This window comes from Hyperolius riggenbachi, chromosome 5 (assembly GCF_040937935.1).
Source record: "Hyperolius riggenbachi isolate aHypRig1 chromosome 5, aHypRig1.pri, whole genome shotgun sequence".
NCBI lineage: Eukaryota > Metazoa > Chordata > Amphibia > Anura > Hyperoliidae > Hyperolius > Hyperolius riggenbachi.
Window position 1 is genome coordinate 190,434,748 of NC_090650.1, and position 18,833 is coordinate 190,453,580.

At 44.7% G+C, this 18,833-nt stretch overlaps 1 protein-coding gene across 1 annotated transcript in view; it reads right to left on the reverse strand.

Moving 5' to 3' along the window:
* The window catches only part of LOC137519361 (maternal DNA replication licensing factor mcm6), a 198,107-nt gene that overhangs the window by 114,813 nt on the left and 64,461 nt on the right, over positions 1-18,833 (reverse strand). The window contains exons 8-9 of the mRNA XM_068238314.1: positions 17,690-17,831; positions 3,091-3,232 (exon numbers count right to left, since the gene is read on the reverse strand). Coding sequence (XP_068094415.1) covers positions 3,091-3,232; positions 17,690-17,831 — 284 coding nt within the window. The remainder of the gene's footprint in view (positions 1-3,090; positions 3,233-17,689; positions 17,832-18,833) is intronic.

Here is an 18,833-nt window from a genome sequence, read left to right on the forward strand (position 1 = left end):
CCTCAAGTGTCAATACTTGAGGAAGGGTCAGGTGACCCGTAACATGTAGTGTCTTTGCTCGCAATAAAACAAACGGAGGTTTGAAGCCTGTGGAGTGCCTTTTCCTTATTGATTGTGAATTCTATGGAGCAGGAGTTGTGAACCTGCAGGGAAAGTGCACCGGCCAGCTACCTTATTCAGGTGAGCTATTTAGAGCAGGCATCAAGGTGATTATTGAAGAGATAAGCAGGACAGCCAGACAACTGGTTTTGCTTAAAAGGAAATAAATATAGCAGCCTTCCATCCCTCTCACTTCAGTTGTCCTTTAACTGATCAAGCCTGTAGTACAGGAAATATGAGAATGTCCATTTTTGCTGGTCAGGCTGATTTTTTGGCACAGGGGATTTAGGATACACCGCTGACAAGCATGCAGGTACTAGAGACAGAGTTCACCCAATACACCTGGTCAAAATTCAATGATTTTGGAAGTTAGGGTCCTTTTACTCTGGTGCGGTGCCATTTGGAACAATCACCGAAAAGTTGCACCATCGGGTCATAGCCAACTCATGACAGACCTTTCATCCACTCTGCACTGGTGTGTCAGGAGTCCAGAAACTGATTGACCTTTTTTTACACAACCACTAATCACAAGCAAACAGCTCACAGGTGAAGATGGATCGCTTCTAATACCCATTAAAACCCATTTGTGTCAAGTTGTGTGATTATTGGGCCAAATCACCACCAGGGTACGTACATTTTGACCTGGATCATTTGGGTAGTTTGTGTAGTGATTGTAATTTAAAAAGAGTTAACACAGGTTGACAATACAGTAATTGGCTTCAGCCACCCATTACCCATGAGTGACATAAAAAATTGTGTTCATATTTTAAAAAAATGGTTAAGAAATCAAATTCTGGCAGGGCATGTAAACTTATGAGCACAACTGTATACAGACAGTACGTTAGTTAACGTACACATAGCTTGCAGCATCAGCTAAGAAAATGGAATAGGTTGTGCAAGCAACCAAGTGGATCACCCGTTTGAACCAAAAATATATTGCAACAAAGGCAAAGGGGTAAATGCAACCTAATACTTTCCCCTAATTCCCATTCTAAACTTTTTTCACATTGCTAGTCAGAAGTTTAATATGTTGCAGCTTGTTACTGTATGGGTACATATAGTCTAAGGCAACTGAAGAAGATTGCCCCGTGTTGCTACTAATCTTTAATTTATCAAAAAGTTAAATGTCCGAAAGAAGAATACTGTCAGGACCATTTGTCTAGCAACTGATATGCTGGTCAGCCATGAAAAGCCTCTGACCGGCATTTATCTTCTTACTAGCTGATGGTCCGGCATTGCCCGAGTGTGTATTTGGCTGGTGTTGGCTCCACCCACTTTTTCTAACCCTAACACACAATTACTCAGTGACCAAGTTTGTGAGCTTTGTGGTCTTTGGCATCAATAATTTTCATTGAAATTAAACAAATATTATTGGCCGTTTGTGGCTCCACCCCTTTTCTGAATTTGAACCACAGTTACCCAATGACCAACTGTACCAGGTTTGAGGCTTGTACCATTAACAGTGCAAGAATGGCAGCAATTAAATATTCCCCTTGAAAAATCAATAGTTGAATTTTGATTGGCTTTTGCAGGCTTCACCCACTTTTCTGAATATTAATCAGTCACTCAGTGACCAACTGTGCAAAGTTTGAGAACCCTACCATTAACAGTGTAAGAATGGACGCAGTTTACATTTTCCCTGTGAAATTTGTATTGGTCTCTGCTCACTTTTTGGTTAAGGGGGTAAAAAGTATCCTATTTGTTAATCCAGGTAATATACTATGTGTGTCAAATTTCATTCAAATCCTTTCAGCCACTGCTGCGTGATTGACATACATCCACACTTTCACATTTATAATATTAGTGAGATAATGCTGTAAATATCCATTTTTTTTTAAATTTAAAGGACAACTGTAACGAGCTGTATATGACGGCTGCCATATGTATTTCCTTTAGGCTGCTTACACACAGGGACGTTACAGGCGCACGTTAGTGCGCCTGTAACGCTCCCCCAACGCACAGCAATGTAACACAAGTGGGCTGTTCACACAGCCCACGTTGCGTTACATGTAACGCTGCACGTTGTCCGGAAGGTGCAGCATGCTACGGCGTTAGAGCGGCTATAGCCGCGTTAGACTGTTTGCACATGCTCAGTGGGGGGCAGAGAGGAGGCGGGGAGAGCCAGCTACAGTAGCCGCGCACATGGCTACTTAATATTCATTGCACTGGCGGCAGCTGATTGGCCGGCGGGACCACGTGATGCGGAGTGTCTCGCTCCGCATCACGTGGTCCCGCCGGCCAATCAGCGCCACTCTGGGAGACCTATAGGGATAGAGCCGCCTAACGCGGCTCACTCTACCGTCCTTTCTTGCAGCACCATACGTTGTGTTAGGTGCACGTTATGCGACCTTAACGTGGCACCTAACGCAACGTCTTGGTGTGCAAGTAGCCTTAAACAATACCAGTTGCCTGGCTGTCCTGCTGATCCTCTGCATCTAATACTTTTAGCCATAGACCCTAAACAAGCCTGCAGCAAATCAGGTGTTTCTGACATTGTCAGATCTGACAAGATTAGCTGCTTGCTTCTGGTGCTGTTCTGACACAACCGCAGCAAAAAAAGACCAGCAGGGCTGCCAGACAACTGGTATTGTTTAACAGTAAATATATATGGCAACCTCCACATTCTTCTCACTACAGTTGTCCTTTAAGAGCCCCAAATCCTTAAAATTGTTCAGCCTATATAGTGGAGTACTTAGATTTATAAGTACAAAATGTGTTCATCTTTATGCCCTCCAAACCACAGCTGGAAATACAAATGTACCCCTCAAAATGTATCTCCTTGTACTTTTTGGTGCAGTCACAACATGGCAAATGTTACATAGAGATAATATTGGTTTATGCAGTTGTCACATTTTCAAACAATGTTAATTTATGGACAAATTGTTCTGTGTATATATTCGTATGTATATATTAGAATAAATTAGAGTTTAATCCAGCTGTGCATATGGATTTGTTCACTGCACAATACTCTTATAAAATGTTAAATCATACATTATCTGCAAGCATCAAAGCTCCTGCTTCAATCACAAACTCATGTGATTCTTCATCCTTTACAACAGCAGCAGTTAATCCTGCAGCACTGCTGGCTTTTCCGCTAGTATATACTGCTCTAGGACTGAATTCTTCCACATGCCTGCAATTAAAAGAGAAAGGGATATGTACATTTCAATTCTCCATCTCAAACATCATTGTAACTATAAATATGAATGTTTATGGTTGTGAATGGATGTAATATTAGCTAAATCAGGGGTGTTAGTACCAAAGATCAGTGGCATGTGCTCCTTATCTATTATGGGGTGCCACTGATGCCCCCCAGGCAGATTAGTGGCACCACAGCACCCAGCATGACTCCACACAGTACCCAGCATGGCATTACAGCACCCAGCATTACAGCACCCCTTAGAGGCACCATAGCACCCAGCATGACACCATAGCATCTAGAATGCCGCCACAGCACATGGCAATGGGGGTAATGCTGATTACTGAGTGCTATGTTGCCTCTATATGGGCCCATTGGGTGCTGTGATGCCTTTAAAGGGGCATGCAGCTGTAAGGTTGTATCGGATACAGCAGCCATTTGTGTAACTTGTATCTCGTGGAAGCCATATTTTTTCATTTTATGTCTGCTGTGTAAGGGAAATACTAGCTTAAACGTGTATGTCTGTCAGAAGCCAGTCTGGCAGCTGGCTTTAGAAAGGATTGTCATCTGGACACTGGGTGAAGTAGGAAGCGATCCTGAAAGGGCTGTGAATCTCATTTGAACAGAACAGCTAAGTTAAATAGCATGCAGACACCTGGACATTGTGTGATAATTAGCCAGCCTTCAGCAAGGAAGCAGTTAAATAATTACCCAACCATTTGTCCTGAATCGCCTGATGTGCCTGGAGGTTGTCTGCATCGCTTTAAACTCTGTATACACATACACAACTACCGGTTGTTCCAAATACACAATTGGACTGTATAAAGTCTAGAGTCTGGGAAGTTGAAAGTGGAACAGGAACCTTTGAAATCTACATAGAACAGCAAGCTGGGATATTACATCACGGTCTTTGCAAATCGTGATGTCACTATCCAAGGAAATTAGATTATTTACGGATTTGTAGGCTCAGGTTATGCATCTTGCTATAAAAATCGGAGTGGAAGATTCAGAACTTGTAGTTCCCCAGGAGATAGCAAGAAGCTAGGACTACCCTGGTTTCTGGCCAGCTGCATCCTCCTGCAAAACCCAATTCAGACCTTCATGCTGGTAAAGTGATTCTTCGGTTATTCCAGTTTTTAATTTTCTGCAAACTGTCTTGTTGTGTGCCTTTGTATTGTATACTTTGTTTTTGTAAATATCCTTGTATATATTTCTTTCTGCACTGTTCCACTTTTTGGGAATATTAAATCTTTAATATGCTAGTCTTCTGGGTACTAAGCAGAGCTTGCATCTCCTAGAGAGACACTGCAGTATAATTGTATTACAAGTTCAGTGTCTGATTGTATGCTGGGATTGTGCCTCGCTACCATGTGAGATTGTGTGTGATGTTCTTGTATTTTGGCCTAAAGCTGACCCAACGTACATAAACACCAGTCGAATTGTCTAGCAGTATCGTCATGGACGGCTGCTGGTGGTGGCAGAGTGGTGTGTTGTGAGGGGCAACAGCCTTGTGTTAGCTTGAATAAGGAAGCTTCCCCTCTCGATATGATCGAAAACGAAAAACCCTAGTCATGAACTGTCTCTGCAAGTAGGGCCGTTCCTGACATATTGATGACAGTGGTGGGATCACTTAGTACATTAGTACGCAGTTTAGTCTTATCCTGCGCACTAGACAGGACTAGAAGCTTGTTAAAAGCAACTAACCTACAGAAGTCTACTCAGTACAGAAACTATATTTTTTTTCCCACAAAAGGTACACACTTGGCATTTTGCTCCCCCCTTCCACCTTGGTGTCTATTTTTTGTTTGGCAATACGATGGCTCAGAAAGCAACCAGCTACGAGAGCCAGAGCAGAGATGACCTATTCAACCTGTGTGATCACAGAGGCATCGAGATGGCCAGGCATCAGACCAAGGAGCAGCTAGCCCGGGCCCTCCAGGAGTATGATGAGGCAAAGCAAGCCTGTGTTCCAATGCCAGCAGATGCAGCACAAGTCAGAGGAGGAATTGCTCCCGCCACAGGATGCAAGTGGAGACGATTGTCCTGGATGATCCCCAGTCGGGAACAGTCTCTGCAGGCTTGCCGTGAGGCCGGTTCCTGACAACAGCAACCTGTGGTTGTTCTATGGGGGCTTGGGAAGTTGTGGTGAGGGAGGTCCGTAGGAGCATGGAAGGGGGTCCACTAGAAGTTCAGGGAATTATGTATGGGGGGACTGGCAGCAGGCCAGCGCACCCGGCAGAAAGCCAGAACAGCCAGCACAGAATCCAGGTAATGCTGCCTAGTTATGCTTAAAGAGGTACTGTAAGGGTCTACAGTGCTCACCACCTGTGTGTAGCTAATGTCCACATTATAGGGGAAAACCTGGCTTTTATTAGCATTTGTATTGTATTTATTTAGATTTCCCCCCTTTAATGTTGAAGCCACGCCCACCAGATCCTCAGCTCCGCGGCAGCATATTAATTAGCCCTAGCCAGATTGCCTCATGGGTAGTGACGTATGGAGCTGTCATAAGAAGCTCTTGCCGAGTAGGGGGAAGGAAAAAAAAGCAGAGGAAGAACGGATCCCTGCACAGCTCAGAATGCTCGCTGTCTGTGTGATCAGCTGAGCTGATTACTATCTCTACTACATGACAGGCAGACTTGCCCAGACGCTCTCCCTTCCCCCTTACTGCTAATTTATGAGCATGTCCTCCGTTCCAGCACAGTTGGATGTCTTTGTCCACTCTCTCCTCCTGAAGCCTGCAGCAGCGTCTGTCTCCCTCCTGCTTGCAGAGTTCAGTGTATACTTCTGTATATTGTGTGTATAATGTGCCGTTTCTCCTCTGCTCTCTAGCTGTCATCAGCTGCCTGGTGTATTGTACTAAATGCAGCTATAAAGCATGTCATTTGAGGAACTCTGCAGCCAAGCAGATTAGGAGAGTACACCAGGCTGCTCTGATGACAGCAAGTGAGGAGAAACGCAGGGTATGCAGGAGTATACACTGCACTTTGCAAATAGGACAGGAACAGATGCTGCAGGAGGGGGAGTGCAATTGCAATTAGCATTGGGCAAGTAGGAGGGATGCACAATGGCTGTTAGCTGTACTTTATACAAGGAAGGGGGGGGGGGGGGGGTTTAAACTGTGGCCACATACATATAGGGGGATGGATCTCTAGAGCACAGGAATAGTTAAAGAGAACCCGAGATGGAGTCATATGGTGTACTTTGGTCTTCCTCTAGCCCCATGAGGTGTGGGGGGGTCCCTCTTCAGCCCCTCCATTCACTTGTAATAGCTTCTGGTAGTGTGACCACTCGTGGGGTTCTGCGCATGCGCGTCATGGTGCACCTGCATCCTCTGTCATGCTCCTGCAGCCGGAAACCTGTGCCTGCGCAGTAAGGCTGCACAGAATGTTCCTGCGCACAGGAGCCTGTTGTGGGGGGCAGGCGGCCATGCCGCGCATGCGCACTACCCCACAACTGCCAGATTACCAGGAGCTATTGCAAGTGAACGCAGAGGACGGCAAGGGACCCCCACATCTCATGGGGTGGAGGAAGACCTAGGAAAGTATAAACACACCATATGACTCCATCCTAGTTACTTTAAAAGGAAGCATCCAAGTACATTAAAAAAAGGAGATCTACTTACCTTGGGCTTCCTCTAGCCCCTGGCAACCGTCCTGTGCCCTCTGCATATCTCTGGTGGCTCCTGGTCCCCTCCGGTGCAGGACCCCTATAGATGCTCAGCAGGCCGTCCTCTACTGTGCCTGCGCGAGCACCGCTGTCAATCACGCACATGTGGTCCAGAGTGTTCTACGCAGGCACAGAACTATTGCGCTTGCACAGAACACTCCAGACCACTTGTGCATGATTGACAGCGGTGCTCACACAGGTGCAGTAAAGGATGACCTGCTGAGGTCTGTATCTGCACCGGAGGGGACCAGGAGTCACTGGAGATGAGGCGAGGGACATATTGGCAACCAGGGGCTGGAGGAAGCCCCAGGTAAGTAGATCTCTTTTTTTTTTTGTACTCAGATGCTTCCTTTACGGGAACCAAGCATCTGCAATTACAATTAATTTTTTAAAAATGAGCCCTATAATGGAGGTTTATATGATTGTACTGGTACAGACTAACCAGCAAGCTCATGGTGACCCAGAACTCATTGGAGTGCGTAAGGGACTACAATGGGGGGGGGGGGGGGGCTGTTGGGTAAAGCAGCATTACCTACCTATGGTGGGATCATGGGCCACATAGCAAAACTTTCATGGGGCCCTCAGATGTAGGTACTTGAGCACTGCCACCTGCTTCTACCCCATGGAGTTATTTGGGTAATTTACATTCTCATGCAAACAACACTACACATAGTTCATGGGCACTGAGATATAGGCAGAGGAACACAAGAAAGTTAATGGTGAATACATTAGTACCACCTGCCCCCCCCCCCCTCCCTACTTTGCTCCAGGGCCCCATAGCAGCTGCTATGACGGCTATGGCTATTGCTACGCCCTTGTATGGTGGTCACTATCTGCTCCACACACAGGCTGCACAGCGCCTGCATTTAAATTTTCCTGGTGCCATCATGTGCATATCTGCAGCAATGCATGCCAGGTGGGGTAGTCGGTGGATGCAAGTACCTATCTGTAATTGCATCCATGGACTACATATCCCAGCATGCATTGCAGCAGGTGGTGGGCAGCCACCACCAGGAAAATTAAAATGCAATGCTGTGCAGTCTTTCTGGGGAGAAGATTGCGACCACCATATGGGTGGGAGGCCACAGGAGCAGCCCACCATAGGTATGTAATGTCGCTCTCCCCAACCACCTTGACTCCCCCATCCCAAAGGCACACTTATACAAACCTCCATAAGGCCTGGAACCCACTACAAAGCAATATTGCTAATTGCAATCGCTAGCGTTTTTAATGAGCATTTTCTAGCGATTTTAAAAAGTGTCAGCTTTTTGCCAGCGATTTGAGATTAGCGTTTTTAATTGTGATTGGTCCTTTTAATTTTATTTTACAGTGTGCAGTAATTTAAAAACACTAGCAAAATCGCTCTGTGTCGGTTTTGCCGAGCGATTACACCAGCGTTTATATACTTTACATTGCAGAAACGCTAACGCTAAAAATTCTGCATGTCCTGTGTATGCGATTTGGATAGTTGTGCGTTTAGGGAAATCGCTACCGTTTTGAAAGGCACTTTAAAATCCAGAGGATTCCCCCTGCCGAGGCGATTATCGCCCTAGAGATTTTTTTCCTTGCAGTGCCACTGCAAAGAGACTCTGTAACCAAAAAAAGTTCCCCTGGGGGGTACTCACCTCGGGAGTGGGAAGCCTCAGGGTCCCAATGAGGCTTCCCCCACCCCTGTAGCTGCAGGCAGTCGAGCTCTGACCCCCGAAGTGTCCGGAATCCCCCCTCAACAAGCCCGATAAGCTCTGATATATTTACATTCCCTGGCTCCAGCGGAGGAGCTGTTGCAGCTCTCAGCACGGAGATAGGCGGAAATAGCCGATCTCTGTCGAGTCTGCTCTACTGCGCAGGTGCAGGAGACTTGCGCCTGCACAGTAGAGCGGGCCGACACCGATACTGCGCCTGCGCTGGAGCCGGGAAGGTAAATATTTACATGCCCGCTGTTCGGAGGGGCACAGCGAGACCGCCGTGGGACACAGGAGGATGAGGGAAGCCTTCCCCCACCCGAGGTGAGTACACCCCAGGGGAGTTTTTTTAGTTTCAGAGTTTCTTTAACCTGTTTAGATATTTGGATGTGAATTTCATATCCTGATTCGCCCTCCTGTGCATTCCAAGATGTGAAATACACGTCCTGCACTTTTGAGCCCCTCCACACGCTTGTGCGGGTGCACACACGGTCTCATAAGCACTCCCTTTCTTCCCGCGTATGCATGCTCATGCGCTCACTTAAAGGGCAACTGAAGGGAGAGGTATATGGTGGCTGCCATGTTTATTTCCTTGAAAACAATACCAGTTGCCTGGCTGTCCTGCTGATCTATTTGGCTGCAGTAGTGTCTGAGTAACAGAAACAAGTATGCAGCTAATCTTGTCCGATCTGCCAATAATGTCAGAAACAGCTAATCTGCTGCATGCTTGTTCAGGGTCTGTGGCTAAAATTATTAGAGGCAGAGGATCAGCAGAGCTGCCAGGCAACTGGTACTGCTTAAAAAGAAATATGGCAGCCTCCATATACCTTTCATTTCAGTTGTTCTTTATATGTGAATGACTGCTGCACTCATTCATGTAAACAGAAAAAAAAAAAAACAGTTAAAAAAAAGTTTTAAAGTCACAGTGTCCCCATTGAACAATGAAGTGGTTACTCCCCCGAAAAGTAGAAATGCCTACCTAAAGGGGCCCATACACTCAGCCGATTTTCTGGCCGACCGATCCCGATCGATTGATCGTTTGCAAATCGGTTGGCCAATCGACCGATCGATGGCCGATTTCGATCGATTTCCATCGATTTCCATCGAACTGGCAGGGTGGAAAATTTAGGTCGATCTGATGAGATTGCTTATCAGTTTGCATTGGCCTTAATGGAAATCTGATGGCAAAAAAATGCCATCAGATCGAATTTCAATAGATTTCAAACTGAAATCTATTGGAATTCTATCCTGGTAAAAAATGTTCTAAAAACGCATCAGATAGATCATCAGATGCATTTCTTATCTATCTGCTGCCAGTCTGACGAGTGTATGGGCACCTTAACTAATTAACCTCGTGTCACCTACATGTAAGCATAGTCTTAAGATCAGTGGACACTTGTAATGGTTGCCGCCCGTAGCAATCGTATGCGATCAGTTTTGAGACCCAATGCTGTACAGATACATTACTGTGTTGTTGCCCAGCATTGTATCTGGACTCCCCAAACTGTGCGCCATAGCGATTGGATCCATAGCAATCGCTACAAACGCACAGGCTGGCAATAATGGTACGCCCTGGCTCAGATGTACATCACTTGAGCTTATAGACACAGATGTCCTGGCACCGTAGACTTAGCCCTCCATGAACCTACAAACTCCTGTTGAACCACTGGATGTCCCAGCTGTCACTTCTCACTTACTTCTCTTGCCTGTCATAGCTACAGGTGTCCCTTTGCATTAGTTAGCCAGAGATATCCTCGGGATTAAGCAGCCAGTGGTGCCCTCAACTGAAGGGAGATCTTGTCAGTGGAATGCAGAGAGCTGGGGGAGTAACCTCTCATTTACACTGTCATCAGGACTCTGCATAGGGTAGGAAGGAGGGAGGTACTAGAGAGGGAGGGAGCCGCCTTTCCATCATCAGGCGCCTATAGGCACGTGCCTACAGTGCCTTATGGTAAATCCGGCCCTGAGTATGCCACATTCCCAACTAGTGATGAAATATGGCATGTAGGGTATCATTTGAACCAGAATAAGAAAAATAATATATTCTGAGGTGCTTTATAACTGTGGCACTTGTTTGCTTTTATTCAGAGGGGGGGGAATGAAGCAGGCAGCAACTATTTCATGCACAGTCCTTCAGGCTGAAATTTGATACACACAGAAATAGACCCAATCTACTTACTCCTCTATTCCCGTTTATCATAATAAAATATCCATTCATTAGCCCTGCAACCATTATTAACAGAAATTGTTTTACACCTGCCTTCCATTGCTTTACATATACAGACAACACTCTCTCATCTTTTAGGCTCCTATAAACAATTTCCAATTAGCTACCTAAATTAATTGCACATACAGTACACTACATTTTTCATAATTTCCTATGACTTCCACCTTCTTTTTACTACTTTATTCAGCTAAAACATTACAATACACTACTCAGCATCTACAGCTGATTCCCTGTCTGCTTCTCTTCACACATCTGCATATTACACTGTTTGGTCTTCTGCAAATTGTCAGTTAGGAAAAAAAAAAAGAGGAGGGTGTAACAACCTTCACTGTGGGCGTGTTTTCAACTGCTAGAGTGAAGAGAAAAAAAACTTGCTAATCCCGCCAGAAGTAAACAGGGATCCTCCCACACTGTCTATGGCATTTTTACAGCACTTTGCTATCAGAGTTTAGGAGATTTATTAGTCGCTTCTTCTTATCTATATACCTCAATCACTCTCATATACCACTTTTAAGGGAATATTTTATTCTGCTTACAGTTCCTCTTTAAGTGACACTGCCAATTTATGTGAGATGCTGCATTTTTTTTTTTTAATCAATGGAGATAGGGGCTTCACCCGACATTTTGCTGGGCAGGCCTACTTAGCTGTTAAGTTCATGTACTTTTGACTTCAGCCATGACCACACTCACATTCTGGTTTATGGCCATACCCATTTTCCGGCTGGAGTGCCCAAAAGTGCCCTGGATTTCTTAGGAACCAAGTAACACCCCTGAGCTAAACGCAGTTTTAAGTCAGTTTATTTTTAAGCTGTTTGAATTTGCATTAAAATTTGTATAATCCTGCATCAACTCAGAAGGATGTGGACCTCAATGATCATCCCTAGTTGTGGTCACTTAAGTAATCCAAGCATGGTTTCCTGGACTGCCCAAGGAAAAGAAAAATGTTCTGAAGGTTTTTGGATGACATTAGGTGACAATTCATGATAAAGAAAATGACGATTACTTTGTGGAAATTGTGAGCCTGTATCCCAGGCCTGTATTTTGAACTAAGGCATTCCAGGCCATTGCCTGGAGTGCTATTTGCTTTCTAGAGCTCCTCTGTACAATTGTCACTGCTGGCCAATGATCAGTATGATCATCATTATCAATGACAGGCGAAAGCTCCCTCCATTCCAGAGCTCACATCTCCTCCTTCCTGCTGCCACATTCAACTTGCTCTTAATTTTCCTGAAGAGCCCATGTACGTTTCCCACCCATTGACTCGAAACTCCGGTAACCCATCCATTACGCTATGGCTAGAAGCATGGCCAGCAGAGCATATCCAATAAGCGCTTGTAAGAAATGTTCAGAAGGATCAAGCGCTGGAACAGTTGGCAACAGGAGGGTCTAGGAAGTTCATAGACTGTCCCTATGCTTTGTCTTCACAAAAAAACAAAACAAATAGGTGTATGTGTTTTTTTTTTTTTGGGGGGGGGGCCCTGCTGAATCCAATTTGGAGAATTAACCTAATATAGAGAACATAAAATGGCACACACCATGCAATTTCCCATCAGATGAGTCGATTCAATTATCCCCAACTGCTCCAATCTGTTTTCCGATCATTTTTCTGAAAAATTGCATGGTGTGTGCAAGCCAACAAACCTTCCCATTTACAGGTATGGTCTAATTCAGATATGCCTTGTTAGACTGCCTGGAAGACTATCCAGTGTAAATCAGCTCTCTGAAGTTCCCTGAAAGGTGTACTGAAACTGGACAAACTGAGAAACCACGGAAATATACAGGAAGCCTCCCTCAGGGCTGAACAAAATCTTGCAATTGTAATCTAGCCATGAGATCACTTAACTGCTCCCACCTAGAAAAAAGGTCCCAGGCAGGGGCGTAACAATAGACCCTGCAAGGAATGCCTCCACAGGGGGGGGCAGAAGCCACAGGGGACCCTGTCCTGAGAGACTGGCAACTAAGGGGAAGGAGAAAAAAGCTTTCTGCTCTCTGCACAATTGTTCTAATGACTGCATCTGCTCAGCCACTGATAAGTAGAGATGTAGCGAACGGCTCCCCGGCAAACGGTTCCAGGCGAACTTCGGTGCATCGCTTTCGCCTAGGGAAGGTGAACTTTTGCGGAAGTTCGGTTCGCCCCATAATGCACTATAGAGCAGAACTTTAACCCTCTACATCAGTCAGCAGGCACATTGTTGCCTATCAGACTGCACTCACTCCTGGAGCCCCACCCCCTCTATAAAAGGCAAGGTCCTTATGCCATTTTACTCACTAGTCTGCAGTGGTACATAGAAGAAACGCTGTGCACCTTACTCTTGTATTGCCTTTATTGGAGTCTTCTGCCAACAGCCAGCATACATGACACAAGAAACAAAGATTGCCAAACCTGGGTCCACGGAGGTGCGGAGGTGTGCGAGGGAGAGGTGACCAGGGGTTGGATGGACGGCACTACAGCCGTTTCACGCCGTCTGGCGCTTGCTCACGTGCATACGTCCTAAACGGGGCAGCGCTGAACGGCTTCCTTATGGAATCTCTAAGCCGCGCCCCCAGCGCTGCCCCATTGGTGTAGAGTGTCTGGGAGTGAAGGTCAAGGGTGAGGGGGCGGAGACTCGCCGAGTACGGCGAGAAACAAGCACCAGGCTTGTATTATGATGCTTGATCAGGCTATGTGGTCAATATGTGCAAGAAAAAGGTGCATACAATACAAATTATGCGAACATCCTTAACCGTGACATTATGCCACATATAACATATAATCCGTGCAACATGCCAAATATTAATATTCGTGCTTCATGTATTTCAAAAAGTGCATCAGTGCAAAAAAAGTGTCTGCTAAAAGCTGACATTTTGGCATAGCCCAACTACATCCTAACGCCCTATGTTATAAAATCTATATTTATTTATTTTTAACATATTCCATAAAAGGGAATCACTCCACTAAACCTAACCTGGAGGGGCTCCCATTAAAAAGATTGGGGGGTAAAAGTATGAGAGACGAGACCTAACGGGGCGTATTCGCCTCAGGATGCGTATACCCGTTCCCCTGATTTACTCACATTAAGTCCGCAACCTACGGAAACGGGGAAAAGGAGTTCATTGAAAGCGGTCCACCCCATGAACAGGAACCCATCTATTGTACCATGCATAATAGAAAGGAGATGGAAAAAGGAAAGCAAGGACAGGGAGCATCCGTGCTCTACCATGCCAGAAAAGCTTGATAAACCCGAGACATCCAAGGTGGTAAAGCCAGGTGACAAGGAAGGCCCAGGATCCCCTATTAGGGGTGACACCCATAGATCCCAAGACGGCTTCCAAAAATTGACCCATTAAAAGCCAGTGCCTATTGGCATTTTGATCGAACATCCATCGCCCCAAAGAACGACATATAAGGGGCAAAGGGACAAAAAGTTGTTCAGGCATCCCCAAATGGGTCTGGCCTGCGTGGCCTTAAAAAGAGGAATGGGAGACAAACTGGTCCACCATTGGGATACCAGCAGTGCATATTGCATCTATTAGTCTCCACTCAGGGTCAGTTTCATGGAAGCCAGTCTATATAGAGTGCAAAGACAAGAATGCATACTACCAGGCTCCAGCATGGTAAAGGGAGGGTAGTGACATTAAACCGGAAATAGTGGGGTCAAGGATTCACCCAACAAAGTGGGAGAGGGGAAGGTACTGACAAGTGGGCCAGATTGACTTATTCCCAATTCTCAGGGATCCAAAAAACATGCCAACTCCAGTCTGTCATTCAGACCTAGTGGCCCCATAGCCTCTGCTCGTAGTATAACTCGTGATTCTCGTCTTGTAAGTTCTCGATCACGGTCACCACCCCTGCGTGATGGGGCAACATGTAAAAGGCCTGCAAATCTCAAACACCTGGCTCTTCCTCCATGTGCCTCCCTTACATGTTCTATCAATCTCGGGCAACCCTTGCCCGACTTGATTGATTTAAAATGCTCCCCCACCCTTTCCCTCAAGGGGCGAGTGGTTTTGCCCACGTAATAGAAAAGACAGGGACAGAAAATCACATAGGAAACGAACTTAGTCTGACACGTGATGAAGGCTCTCACCTCCCACTGTAGGCCACCCAATCTGTAACTGGTGCCTTCCCACATGTTCCCACAATAACTGCAGTTGCCACACCTATGGTTCCCTTTGGGGCGTCTACTTGTCAACCAGTTATGGACAGGGGGCGAGCGGAATTCGCTCCGGATCAGAGTGTCGCCCAAAGTTGGGGCTCCTCTGAAAGCTACTCTGGGGGGGTTGGGGAAAACCCTCTGGAGGATAGGGTCCCTCATTATTATCCCCCAATTTTTCTTGATGATTTTGGTCAAGTCCCTGGACATGGGAGTGTAATCAAAGGTAAAGGTAAAATTGTCCCTCTCTCGGCTGTCAGAGCCTCTAGTGAGAAGCAAATTCCTATCCGCTCTTCTCGCCCTATCATGAGCTCCTTTGGTGCCTTATACACACCATATACCAGCCCTATACGCATCTCCACACGGGGGTGTTTTTACGCACACACCAGGCTATCCAGTCCTATATTTCTTCCTCCTCCCATACGATCTGCTCCCTAGTTAGATACAGTAGGCAATGCAATTATATCTTTCTGCACATATACTACCATTGGACCAGAGCCCTATACTGGTCTAAAACCAACTTGCTATAACTTTGTAAGCCCCACCAACGCCATATATAAAGGAGCTAGGCCCTCCCTACCCCTCCACACATGATTTATCATTCCACTATATAAATCGCTCCCCTCCCCCCCTTTATGATGTAGCAACCAGCAGAGTTACCTATGTGTGCGTCTTTTCACACACACTTCCATATGTACATATTTAGTGATGCTATAGCGCATTGGTATCACCTCAATTGATCATAAAAACAAAAAACAGAAACATCTACACACTGCAGTGTGCACAATAATGCAAGATTTATTTTATGGATGCTATGCATCTTTTTATTGATAGATATATTCTATGCATTATCTAGTGTAATGGTTTTATTCTTTTCACAGTCTGGATTGATCTGTTATTTTACTAAAGGTGTATTAAGATATTTATACATATATTGTGATAATGTCATCTGAGAGTCGCCATTTGTTTTTAAAGGCACTTGTACTGACCTGAAGAAGCGGCTTTTGGCCGAGAAACGCGTTGTCGAAGTGCACCATTTATAAAAATAAAAATTTCGAACATCTTATCGTGACTCCTGTGAGTCCTTATGTCCTGCCAAACATCTATGAGGTAGGACAATTTTATCATTCCATATTTATTAGTTCATATGTTTTAGTAATTGGATCAACCTACTATTACAGTGTTATCCCATACTGTGACACTTCCTAGGCCGGGCGCCTCCTACCCAATTCCTAAGTAACCGCACTCCCTTATATATACCATATATTGAGGGTGATTTGAGTCGAGCCCCCCGACTATAAATCAATTTTTACCAGGAGCAGCGACCAGCCGGGAAGTACAAGGCCGAGTGGAGACGGTACTTCTCCACCTGCTAACACAAGTGGTTGCCTTTCTCGCAACCCAGACTTGTGAGTATATAACTTCTTTTATTTTGCACCTTTTCCATATATACTAACGGTATTGCACCAGAGTGGGCTCCCGGACTTGTCTGTGTTTTTCTCGTCGCCTCTACATAACACACACACACTATTCCCAAGCCATTTTGCAGAAGTTTCCCTCATTTTTAATGGTTTTAAATGACCTGCAAAGCATAAATATTCGGGTCCCCATTGACTTTCATTGGGTTTGGGATTCAGCACGAACACCCCGAACATCTGGACAATGTTCGCCGAACCGCCCCGAACATTTTGATGTTCAATCAACATTAGTGCCCACATTTACGGTTTCGCAAATGAAAGGGCTCTAATATATAACAATTAATACAGATTACGCAAATGGGCTGACAGATTAAACATTAACTATAAGGCAGGGATAACTACTGTAAGTACACATTCAACTCAAGTATTGGTATTCATCATGGAAGAGCTTGAAATCTCATGCTCACTTATTAACTATACACTAAGTGACCCAACATGTTTTGCCCTTCAAACAGAGTGGCGTCTGGGTTGATAAAGTGCCATGTATTTTGTTACCTTCTTTATATAATATTTTTGCTCTTTGAAAGTTTAAAAATGTAACATAGATAAGGTAATAACAGAGGAAAATTGTAATGCGAGGGATATGGAGGCTGCCATATTTATTTACTTTTAAACAATACCAGTTGCCTGGCTATCCTGCTGATCCTCTGCCTCTAATACTTTAAACCATAGACCCTGAACAGGCATTCAGCATATCAGGTGTTTGACATTCTTGTCAGATCTGACCAGATTATCTGCATACTGGATTCTGGTGCGATTCAGACACTACTGCAGCCAAATAGACCAGCAGGGCTGCCAGGCAACTAGTACTGTTTAACAGGAAATAAATATGACAGCCTCCATATCCCTCTTGTTACAGTTGTCCTTTAAATAGGTTTCTAACACTGGCTAAAGGTGCACACACCCATCCCATTATGATTGGCCAATTTTACCAGTTCCACGTATGAGGCCACTGAGTTTGAATACTATGAACAGATTGCATGGGTAAGCTCTCATACTACATGGAAGTGGTAAAATTGGCCAATGAATATTGGATGTGTGTACACAACTTCATTTGAGAGGTTTAAAAATGTTCATTCATTGTGTGGCTACACAAGACCAGGAAAATGTATTGTGTAGTTTTAAGTTGAATTGCATTCAAATCAATAACAGTATAATTAGCATTACTGTATTGCTTGGCTATAGTTACTGACATGTAGGCTTTTACAACTTGTATTGACATTTAGGAGCATTCAGTTAATGTAAATTGACTAAATTCTTACTTTAGAAACTGACTTTTTGAGGTACTTGGATCTCCAATAATGCATACATTTATGTCTCCTCTCAATGAAGTGCCTTCCATAGTAGTTTTAGGGACACCTCCAAACAACATAAGAAGAACACCTCGTTTAATCTCATCATTACCTAGAACACCAAAAGGATGGGAAAGGAGACCAGAAACATCACGGAGTTAGGCTTATTAAGCAAAATGCAGTTAGCTTTATGGTATGCAGCATTGTCAGCTTTCTGTGCCAAGATATAATACTATTAGTCCATTTTCAAGCTGCATACATTTGCTTAGAAATTTAGCATAATCCAGCATCAACTGACATTTATAATTTATATGCATCTCATTCACCCCCTTCCCCCCCCCCCGGGTTCACCAGTGTGAGACTATTTACGCTTGAAGACAACTCTTGTCCCTTCGTAGGCAGAAAGCTTTTCACCTCAACCAAACAGTGATCAGTGGTAAAAATGTGATGTGGCACTAGCAATGTGACCATGGTATCTTTATAGAAAGCGCTGGGACGTTTGCATTACATGTGCAAAATGACAGTTCAATTTGTTAGTTTTATAAACAGGCCCTCTAGTGCAGAAAAGACTCGGATGCATTTCGGAATGAAAGGATTAGTTGGACTAAAAGGTGATAGCCTCACGTAGACAACAGATTTCTGCTGAATATAACAAACATTTGTGATTATTTTGGATGACACCATATGCAGTCAGTGACAGTTCATACATGCTGGACTGCAAGCATCTTGAAGTCATGTAAGTCAATGGCGCACCAGATATTTTAAATTGCTTTGCATTTGTGTTGCGGAGCACCTGTGCGGAAGGCAACATATTTTTTCAATATACTTCCATGCAATTCGTATTTCGGCCACAGGAAGTGAGCGCCAGAGAGCCTCACTTATAGTTTGGTTTGCTGCCAAAAATTACATTACCACTAGGGATGATCAAAGACATGTAAATACTTCCTAGTCTATGCAAATGTATGTGAATTGTTATGCAAATATATGCAGCTTGAAAATGGACCAGTCAAGTCCCACCCAGGTTTAAATTGATTGGTCCAATTTCAAGCTGCATATATTTAGATAAAAATGTATATACATTTGCATAAACACTAAGGGCCCATTTCCACTAGCC